At 39.4% G+C, this 11,174-nt stretch overlaps 1 protein-coding gene across 1 annotated transcript in view; it reads left to right on the forward strand.

The window, feature by feature from the left end:
• Nucleotides 1-11,174, forward strand: part of MYOF (myoferlin) — a 70,541-nt gene that overhangs the window by 42,472 nt on the left and 16,895 nt on the right. The window contains exons 36-41 of the mRNA XM_069980105.1: nucleotides 4,435-4,446; nucleotides 6,766-6,864; nucleotides 7,151-7,276; nucleotides 9,094-9,249; nucleotides 9,333-9,424; nucleotides 11,026-11,174. The exon at nucleotides 11,026-11,174 is cut by the window's right edge and continues 22 nt beyond it. Coding sequence (XP_069836206.1) covers nucleotides 4,435-4,446; nucleotides 6,766-6,864; nucleotides 7,151-7,276; nucleotides 9,094-9,249; nucleotides 9,333-9,424; nucleotides 11,026-11,174 — 634 coding nt within the window. The remainder of the gene's footprint in view (nucleotides 1-4,434; nucleotides 4,447-6,765; nucleotides 6,865-7,150; nucleotides 7,277-9,093; nucleotides 9,250-9,332; nucleotides 9,425-11,025) is intronic.

The raw sequence follows: 11,174 nt of genomic DNA on the forward strand, positions 1-11,174 counted from the left end.
ACCTCTTTGGTAAGGATGACCCTTGTGCAAGTTCATGTAACGTACAGAATACGTACGCAAGTTCTTCTCCATGGATTGCGCAGGAGACTCCAAGCAATCAACATAATCTGCTTACATTATAATGCAAAGAAAGAAAAGCAAGATGGAATATGGAGTCTGGTCTTGGAAGTTCTTACTAATACAGTTCTTACCTTCAAAAACCACGTGAAATCTTATCCGTATCATTGGAGGTTCTCTATTGTTTGATAAGCTTCAACTGAGACTTCTTGAGGAATACAAGAGAAACTAAGTCTTGGTGAGAATCTACACATGTTCCCCTTGGTAGCCTATGGATGTATGGTCTGATGAAGACATCCAGGGTGGTGGCATCTGGAACTACCTTAAGCATCAAAGTTTTTGAAGACATTCCAGCAATATTGCAAACCACAACTGAAGAAGTCAGTCCACTGGTGCTACATTTATCTAGTCTCCTAAACAAATTGGGCAAAGTTGGCCAATACTTGGTCCTAAAATGTATTGCACCTAGCTTCAGTGTTGGTGTTGGGTTCATGAATGGGAAACACTGTGGTGGAAACTCATTCATGGTGTGCATGTGCAGGTTGTAAGGTTTCTTCCCTCATCTAGAAATAGCCTTATATTTGTTTAACACCATTACACTGACACTGAAGTGTACAATATGGCTGCCTTCAGTGGGAATATCTATGACCCCCTACTTCTGCATTGTGCTGGGGAAAGGAGCTTTTTCTTCCTCACTCTACAGCGTTTCCAGTTTTCGGCATGTTTATTTATCTAGACTAATGCTATTTCTGTAGATATACTAAAAGTAAGTATCAATGAGGATCAGGAACATGCTTTATTTGCTGTTTGGAATTGATGTGATTCACTTTAAGGCTATGGTTTTTGAGCTTAATTTCCAGCTGAAAAATAAACCAAAAGTTTAAAAAAACTTAACTTAAAAATAAGGGGGCATGATGGGAATTGTAGTTTTGCAACACCTGGAGGGCCGAAGGTTCACAGTCTCTGCTACATATGGTCAATGTGATACGGAACAGACTTTAGAACTCCTGTTACAATTCCGAAGTCCGTTTCATAGCACATAATAAGAATATACGGATCATACACAGAATATGTTAATGTCCATTTAGGCTTAAAAAAACCTGACATGCTTGAACAACAATTCTGTCACATAATACTATCAGATATTTGTATTTGAAAGCTTTTGACAAAGGAAATATTAGCTTTACATGTATTAGTGCAACTATTTTATTTTTTTTTAGCTCAAGATAACCCGGTTTGACGTTGCAATCTTCATTCATTCACTTTTACCCTTCTGTGATATTCAGGTTATAACCTGCACATAGATCTAGAATTTACTCATACTGTAAAGACAGGTTCTCCCTAGTAACACATCCTGTTTAGTCAGGATAATACTGCCTTGACTTATATAGTCCTAACTATGCCTTCCGGTAGATTCGTTCTCATCTCCTGCAGACTTTCACTTTTCTTTATGAATGCAGTTTACACTTATGTTAATATTGAGAGAAGGGAGAGGTAGAATCTAAGGAGCCAGGATCTTTGTGCCTTCACATGTATTAGAAGCAGCAGGACAGCCAACTATGTAAAGGAGTTACACAGAATCAACAACAACAACAAAATTGTACTATGTTTTATTGAGACCGTTTATAAAGCTTTTGTATTTAGGAAAATAAAATTAAATAATAAAAGCTCTTTTCTAGTCCTGGACATCAAACTTAAAGGGGTATACAGACTTAGAAAAACATGACTACTTTCTTCCAGAAACAGCACCACTAATTTCCCCAGTTTGGATGTAGTTTTGCAGCTCCGTTCCATTGAAGTCAATGGAGCTAAATTGAAATACCACATACAACCTGATGACAGGGGTGGCACGGTTTTTCCAAGAAAGTAGCTGGGTTTTTCTTTTTTGTTGTTTTCTTTTAAACCCTGAATAACCCCTTTAAGTCTTTGCCTGTATTTACTGTAGACACCCCCCCACACACACACACATACATATTTTTATTCTGAAGCATTGGTGTGAGTGTTCAAATATTCACAAGCTTATTGCATATAATTTCCAGCTGTTAAGCAGCATGTCAACCGCAGTCGGAAAAATGACCTCTGCAACCACAGTGCATGTATGTATATCGTGAGAAAGATGCACTGATGGGTGATCTATGGGTTCACAGGGCCACTGCTTGGGATTCTGTGGGGAAGAGATTTTGGAGAGACTTTATAAGAGATTGTTGGTTTGTCTACGTTACAAACAAAAAATAATTTTTCTTTATTTTATTATCATGTTTAAGTAGTTAAATTTAGATTAATCTCTCCAAAATCTTCATAGTTTTAATAAAATATATCACTTAAAAAATATACATTTTAAAGTTTTACATCTGCTGCCCACTTAAAAGGAGCTTCTTTCCTTAATGTTTTTATTTTGTGTTGATTAATTACATCTTGTTAGTGGCCAGAGCTTTGTCCTGCTGATACAGAGCTCCAGATCCCCTGCATGGACATGGATTTAAAAGCTAGCTACCTGCAGCCACCACTAGAGAGCGCTTGTGAGTTAAACATATACAGTTGAGCTTTGAATAGAATTAGAGAGTGTGCAGTAATCTTTCATCAACTGTCTAGTTCACAGATGTCAAACTCAGACCCTCCAGCTGTTGCAAAACTGGGAATCGTAGTTTTGCAACAGTTGGAGGGCCGCAAGTGTGACACCCCTGGTCTTGTTCATAACCTGCCTTAAAGGGGTTATCCAGTGCTACAAAAACATGGCCACTTTCCCCCTACTGTTGTCTCCAGCTTGGGTGCAGTTTTGAAACTCTGTTCCATTAAAGTAAATGGAGCTTAATTGCAAACTGCACCTGAACTGGAGACAGTAGGGGGAAAAGGGGCCATGTTTTTTTAGCACTGGATAACCCCTTTAAGTATAAATTGTATGGGGACTTGTCTTCCACCTTCCAACTACACTCCCCTCAATGCAATGCCTTATGTAGTGTCCAAGTACAGGGATCACTAAGCCTTTCCCCACCCATCACAAAGTACCTCTGTCAGGTGCCACACCAAGAACTGGCACCTGTGATTTTCACTTCAGCCACTAGGTGTCTCACTCTCCCCTTCGCACATCTGCAGAGTCAAGGTTTACCTTTGACTGCATTTAGCCAATGACAGGTGCAGACACAGGACAGGGGTTTCCTTTTCTATTCAGTTTTAGTTGCATTCAGGAAAGAGAGAGGACCTGTTTTCCCTTGAGAGAGACTGAGACCACTAGTATGCAGTGCTAAGCTCTTAGGAGTGGGGTAACCATGGAATGATACACCCTTGTCTACGCAGTGGATCTTCCTAAACGTCCCCCAGTAAGAGGAATAAAAACTGATCCCCCAGTAAGACAAAGCTGCTAAGTGCCGACGTATCGTACTGACAACGCTCGTGCACTTGGGGGAATCTTCAGTGGGAGCTTGACCTAAAGACAGAGACCCAGGACTCATTCTACCCTACCCTACTGTCTCCAAACTGGTGGAGAAGAAGGCGGTCATATATGCCGAGTATATATAATGAGTATTAGAAGTTATTCTTGCAAGTATCTACACCACAGTCCCGGCAGGGTACTGCACTACATAGACAAGGGCCCCTACACTACCCCCGCTACCAGAATTTTTTAAGTGAAGTATCAACTGTTGGTTAACTGCTGGACTCTGTCACCCCCTTTGCAGCGCACCTGCACCCTCACAACTAATTACTGTTCTACCAAAGGTCCGGTTGCCTGTGTGTCTGGGGGTGGGTACTGCCACTCCTGGCCACCATGACAAGGTTACCCCAATACACCAGAGCCCACCAGCTGCCACAACATCCGCATACAGCACCCGGGCCACAGCACTTACACCTCTATGAAGGGATGTGGCGCTCTGTATCAGGAAAAATGGAGCTCCAGCTGCTATAGAGCTTATTTGTTTATCAGTATTTTTTTAAGTGATATAAGACCCTACTGTAATTTGTGGCACATTTTGCGTGTTTCACGGATTTTTTAAAATTCTTTATAATTGGGGTGTTGCAGGTAGTAGGGAAGTTTTCTTTTTTGCTTGGTTCTCAAGAAAATATAAATTTATAATGCACATTTATTACATACGAGGTGCGAATATTAAATGAATTCAACATGGTAATGGACTATTTTGCATACTGTACACCCATATAATACATGCATCATAATTTGATTATTATGGTTCATTTTAGCACTTGTATGTAATAAATTGATAACTTACTAAATTCTGAATCTGTGTGTACTTGGTGACATTGACTCTTCCTGCTTCATGATGCACATACTGAAGAATAATATATACTGTATAGTGTGTTTTTCTCTGTACTAACTTTTTTTTTTTTTTTTGGACTTATTTTTCCCTTTGACTGATCTTACACAAGCTTCAGGAAAAGGTAAGATAATTTATGATATGATTACTTTATAAATGTGCTGTCATTTACCAAAGCTCTACCTGAAGACTATATTAAAAGGGTACTTCTGCGAAAATCTTTTTTTTTTTCTTTTTTTTTTCTCAAATCAACTGGTTTGAGAGAGTTTATATAGATTTGTATTTTACTTCTATTTAAAAATTTTAAGTCTTTCCATACTTATCAGCTGCTGTATGTCCTGCAGGAAGTGGTGTATTCTTTCCAGTCTGACACAGTGCTTTCTGCTGCCACCTCTGGCCGAGACAGGAACTGTCCAGAGCAGGAGCTAATCACCATAGAAAACCTTCCCTGCTCTGGACAGTTCCTGTCTCGGCAGAGAGCACTGCTTTTGATAGAAAAAGGGGACATCTGCATATATGTTAAAATTTGAGAACCTGTAAACACTCCAGAATAGTCTGTTTTAGCAAAGCCTTGTATTTCCTGTGTAATAATAGTTCTGAAGAATTGTTTTTATAGCTCTGTGCCATTCCTTGGTTAATCTTACTAGAAATATATGATTTAATAACCAACTGGGTGTTACCAAGTGAGGGTGTGTCTTTGCACAGTCTAGCACTGTTTGCTCTGATTGGATAGTGTAAGATAATGTAGGGACACGCCCCCAGTTGTCTATTTAGCCATAAATTTCTAGTAGCACTAACAGTGGTTCGGCACATCACAGAGATATAAAAATAAGTGATTTATTTGATAAAACAAACCGGCCAGGAGTGGTCCTCTTTAAACAAAAGGTCAATTTCTGGTGATCGATTCTGCAGAATTTCCAAGTAACCAGTGCCGTGTCATTTGTGAGTATACACCAAGATCACAAAATACTGCAAACCAGAGAAGCTTTTCCCAAGGTGTCTGGTTAAGAGTTTTCCTGATTAATATTCATGCAGAGGAAACCAAATCTGACTTGTATATGCACTGGTTTTGTATCTGGCAGACAGGCAGCACTGCGGGCCCGCTCATTTTTCCGGTGTTTGCTCAGTAACTCCTAATGACACACGATCCAGCGTAAAACAGATTTCAAGTGTCTTTAATTGGAAGAGGGGAATTCTGGTGGAAGCAGACGGGCCAAGTTATTCTTCTCTGCTGCTAATGCCTAGATTTTCCTGACTGGGTATATGCCGGAGTAAATGGATGAGTATTCTGAACTGGTGAGAGAGGGGGATTCCTGCAGAAGGACACAGATTATCTTCACAGAGCATGAATATATTTGGATTGTGTTTTTAATAGGGCTTGCATGTATCTAGGTTCTCCCAGGCAGATAAAGTCTCCAAAAAAAAAAATAATTTTTAAAAGCTGCAGTATTCCTTTGAACCAGAAGGTGGCGAACTACACTAATCATTGCAGAATATTGTGCAGTCTTGACTATTCTAGGGCATAATTAATATACTCCAAACCTATTGTACACTGATCACACTTTACACATGGTGTTAAAAGATATGGGGATACCAGGCTATTCAAACTGAACACTGACAGGCACAAAGGGCCACATAAAATGTAACTTTTAATGTTTATAAAACACATGTAAAACTTAAGGTGTGTATATAAAAAAAAAAAAAACAAGTCACAACCTGCAAAAAATTAGCTTATGTACCCTCATAGAGTGAGTTCACCAGCCGGTGAAACTATAATAGTAGTATTAGAGGTCAGCTAGTCTAGCTGCAGACTACTTTGGTAGACATGGTGTTAAAGGGGTTATCTGGCATTACTTAACTTTTAATATATTGCTGTTTTTGTATGGAAAACATAAGTCTATGGTCACCTCTCTGCCCTCCTCCAGTGTTTTCTTATGGGTCTCTCGCATCCACTTCTGAGACGAACTGGTCTCAGGAGTGACACCCTGATCAGCTGGCCATGGCACTGTCTTGTCTCAGTCAATGATTGGCTGAGCTGGCTGTCATTCCCAAGACCAGATCAGCAGGGGATATCAGGCCCATAGGAGGGCACAGGGGAACGCTGAGAGGTAAGCATAGGCTCTTTTTTTTTTTTTTTTTTATATATATAACAGCAGCTATACTGTATATTGAAACTTATCTAATGAAATAACCACTTTAAAACCTAGATTACCATTCTGTATTTTAACAATATAACCTGTTTCTGAACAATTGACAATTTCACTTTGGGTTTATATGTTATAATTTATATTGCACAAAATAGTCACTAAACTGCAGTTTGCATTATGACCTGAAGGTGGCGATGTTTAGCCCGGCAAAAGTATCCATTCGCTAGGTTTCTAGCTATGTCATGAAAAGTGACAAGTCTCAACCTTTTTACCATTCTTAACTATTTCTTCAACAGGAAGAAGAAATTGTCGATTGGTGGAGTAAATATTATTCCTCTATTGGAGAACATGAAAAATGCGGCCAATATTTGCAGAAAGGCTACGACTCCCTAAAGGTAACAAATTTGTTGGTTTACTATTTATTTAATTAATGTACTGTACATCTATATACATGTTATCACAGCGTGTAGCCATTCAGCTGTTGCAAAACTATAACTCCCAGCATGCCATGATGTCCTTTGGCCCTCAAGGCATACTGGGAAATGTAGCTTGGAGACAAATAGTCAGGTGGTGGTAATAATAGATAGTAGCTTTTTTTTTTTGGTATCCCTTACATGCAAATCAATGGGGTAGTTACTATGCATAAATGTTCCTAGTGTAATTTGTATTGTTATATGACAGGTGTATGACACGGAGCTGGAGGAGGTTCCAGAGTTTAATGGCCTGACCGATTTTTGTGAAACCTTTAAGCTGTTCAGAGGGAAATCTGAAGATAATGATGATCCTTCTGTAGTCGGAGAGTTTAAGGTACGATGTTCATAGTCCTCATCATTGGTAAAATCTTCACTGGTTATTCCAGCAGAAAAAGTGTATGTATGTGGGTATATATATAATATATATATATATATATATATATATATATATATATATATATATATATATATATATATATTTATATTTTTTTTTTTATTTTTTTTATTTCTTTAATAAAGTTTTATATAGCTTTTTTAAAAGTATGCATTTTAACTGCATACTGCAGGTAACTGCAGGGTTGCTCAAGCCCTGGTCCTGGGACAGTTGCGTATCTCTAGTGATAAAGCAGGCAGCACCAATAATACTGAGCCTACATTAATGTCTATTCTAATGCACGTTAGCATGTGGCACATTCGATTTGTTGAAGCGGTCTGTGTCAGGAGGATTCTAGCCACGGCATAGTCCCAGGCTCAACTTCCTGCTGACTGTCAATCAAGCTGGGATAGGAATGGGAGGGGGAGCGAGGAGGTATTCTGGTCTGCAGCACTTTAGCAGCTTGGAAAGCTCTTGCACTCTTTGCACAGGAGAATAAATGTGACATGGAAGCACTTTAGAAGGGACAATTCCGTCTATCCTAGTAATTGCATTACAACCCTTGTGATCACAGGGATGTTGGTGACCTAAGCTATGTAGTTAAAAGGGTACTCCAACGAATTTTTTTTTTCTTTCAAATCAGATGTCAGAAAATTATACAGATTTGTAATTGACTTCTATTTAAAAAAATCTTCCAGTACTTATCAGCTGCTGTGTGTCCTGCAGGAAGTGGTGTATTCTTTCTTGTCTGACACAGTGCTCTCTGCTGCCACCTCTGTCCATAGCAGGAACTGTCCAGAGCTGGACTACTCCCATTAAGACCTTTTTGACAAATTCTCTTGTAAGATGTGGGAAGGTCCTTCCCCTAAATCTGCAACTTTGGGCCTGTGTTCCTTGGGGTCAAACAGAGAATGTCACTCTGAGGGCCCACACTGCAACTATACAGAACATTTGTATGCATCATAACATATATTAATACGGTGGATCATCCCATAAGCAATAGATCCTGGTGGCAAATAATTGTATATTGCTGGACCATTGGAATCCATTAGGGAGCCTTGGTTAAAGGGGTTGTCCAGCGAAAAACTTTCTTTCAAATCAACTGGGGTCAGAAAGTTATATAGATTTGTAATTTACTTCTATTAAAAATTCTTAAGTCCCCCTATACTTATCAGCTACTGTATGTCCTGCAGGATATGTTTTATTTTCAGTCTGACACAGTGCTCTCTGCTGACACCTCGAGACACAGTTCCTGTCTTGGCCAGGTTTTCTATGAATCCCCATAGAAAACCTCTCCTGCTGTGGACAGTTCCTGTCTCTGCCAGAGATGTCAGCAGAGAGCACTGTGTCAGACTGAAAATAAAACATTTCCTGCAGGACACACAGCAGCTAATAAGTATAGGAAGACTTTTTTTTTAATAGAAGTAAATTACAAATCTATATAACTTTCTGACACCACTTGATTTGAAAGAAAAAGTTTTTCGCTGGACAACCCTTTAACTGGAAGATACTCTGCTCTGCAATGGGTGAGGCTGACCCTGGGGACATGTAGTTTTAGATGCATTGCACTATATATGCTGCTAGATCACTACAGAATGTACTAAAAAGCATCAGACTGAAACAAAGATCCATCTCATTTACAATGTGTCAGTGGATGTGTATCTGTTATAGCACATGATATATCATCTATATACATATCTACATCTTTCTTTTCACTTCCTCATGATAGCATTGAAACGCATTCAACCCCTTATATTTTCCCATTCACTTTCTTATAGGGATCTTTCCGTATTTACCCTCTCCCCGATGACCCAAGCGTCCAATCCCCTCCTCGCCAATTTCGGGAGCTGCCGGACAGCGGACCCCAGGAATGCATTGTCCGTATCTACATAGTCAGAGGAATAGATCTTCAACCCAAGGATAGTAATGGGCTGGTGAGTGCTCCTTCACTTCCACCATTGGTTTTCCTACATTTTATTAAAAATGAGAAATATACATTGTTTTTTCTTGCTTCTAGTGTGATCCTTACATCAAAATTTCTTTGTGTAAAAAAGTAATTGAGGACCGGGATCACTACATACCCAACACTCTAAATCCAGTCTTTGGAAGGTATGTATAGATATTCTACATGTCCCTATGGCCCCATGCCTTTTCTTTAGAATTACAGTCTGCATGGTTACACTAGATAGAGAAATCACTCGCAGTTTAGAGACTAAAGCTGGCTGTTCATAGTAAAGTGCTGTTATCTATGATGTATAGCATTAAAGGTCTGTATTATAAATACAGTATATCTAGCCTTTATGATGATTGATATACAGATTAGATAGCTAAGGTGATGGTGGGAAATAAAACAAAGAATACTTGTCATTTAGCTAATAGCTGCATGCAGAGTTGTAAAATGTACTTTTCTTTCCAAGCTCCAATGTCAAAGAACCTAAGCTGAGCAGCAGCATACACACCATCTTGCTCCCCTGCATGATTTAATGTACAGAAGCCAAATCCGGTATACCAATCATGCAGAGAGGGGTGGGGGAGAGAGCAGGCATGCATTCTGCAGCTCAGCCTGGTTTCGAACTTTTTAAGCTGACAAGTAAAACATGATTTTATAATTTTGCAAACAGACATCATCTAAAGGTCCTCATACACAATGCTATTGGTTAAACTCAAGGCGGCGGACATAAGGGGTTCGGCGTGATCTCATAGAAATAAGCCTCCTTACCCCTCCCAATAGAGAATACAATAACATAATAAAGGTGCAGCCTCCTTGTCCAGTTAGTAACTACTGGCAGGTTAATACCACCCAACCTATTACTAGATTCCCTTTAAGGTCTATGACCACATAGGCAATAACTGCTGCTTCTTGATATTAGGGTGTGCTGCAGTAATTGTCAATAGGACACCCCTCTACATAACATCTGTCGCTGACTTTGAGAAAGCAAAAAAGATAGAAAGTTAAATAGACTTGTAATTTAATTATTTTTAAAAATCTGAAATCTTCCAGTACTTATCAGCTGCTGTATATTCTGCAGGAAGTGCAGTTTCTAGCACGACATTGTGCATCATGCTACCACCTTTGTCCATGTCAGGAACTGTCCAGAGCATTAGCAAATATCCCATAGAAAACCATTACTGCTCTGGACAGTTCCTGACATGGACAGAGGTGGCAGCAGAGAGCACTGTGTCAGACTGGAAAGAATAAACCACTTCCTGCAGGATATACAGCAGCTGATATGTACTGGAAGACTAGAGATTTTTAAATTTAAGTAATTTACAAACTGTATAACTTTCTGACTTCAGCCGGAGTACCCCTTTAAGTATTTTTTTTTTTAAGATGCCACTATCAGAATTGAACAATGTACAATACTATATATTATAACTATGATCAAAGCTTTTTACTCGTTCTGAAGCTTAGCAGCAGACATTACTCATTATAACCTCCTGGCAGCCAGCAGGGCCCCACTCAATATTCCCATTGTTGTTATAATCTCCATTCGCCACCTATTTACCATATTCTTCTGCTTGTTTAGACTGCCGGATCATATAGTAAACTTGCGTTTGGCTGAAGAGCAGATCTTATAAATCTAGAAGCCGTATGAGCAGAAATCCCAGTCTCAGATCTAAATCTATTCCTGCTCTTGGAAACCCCTCTCCGCCCGTGTAACCGAAACATGTTTTCTTTCATTACCGTGTTCTGATCCTTGTCCCTGCAGAATGTATGAACTGAGCTGCTTCTTACCTCAAGAGAAAGATCTGAAGATCTCTGTGTACGATTATGACACTCTGACACGAGATGAAAAAGTTGGAGAAACCACAATAGACTTGGAAAACAGATTCCTTTCCCGGTTTGGAAGCCATTGCG

Source organism: Dendropsophus ebraccatus, chromosome 8 (assembly GCF_027789765.1).
Source record: "Dendropsophus ebraccatus isolate aDenEbr1 chromosome 8, aDenEbr1.pat, whole genome shotgun sequence".
Lineage (NCBI taxonomy): Eukaryota > Metazoa > Chordata > Amphibia > Anura > Hylidae > Dendropsophus > Dendropsophus ebraccatus.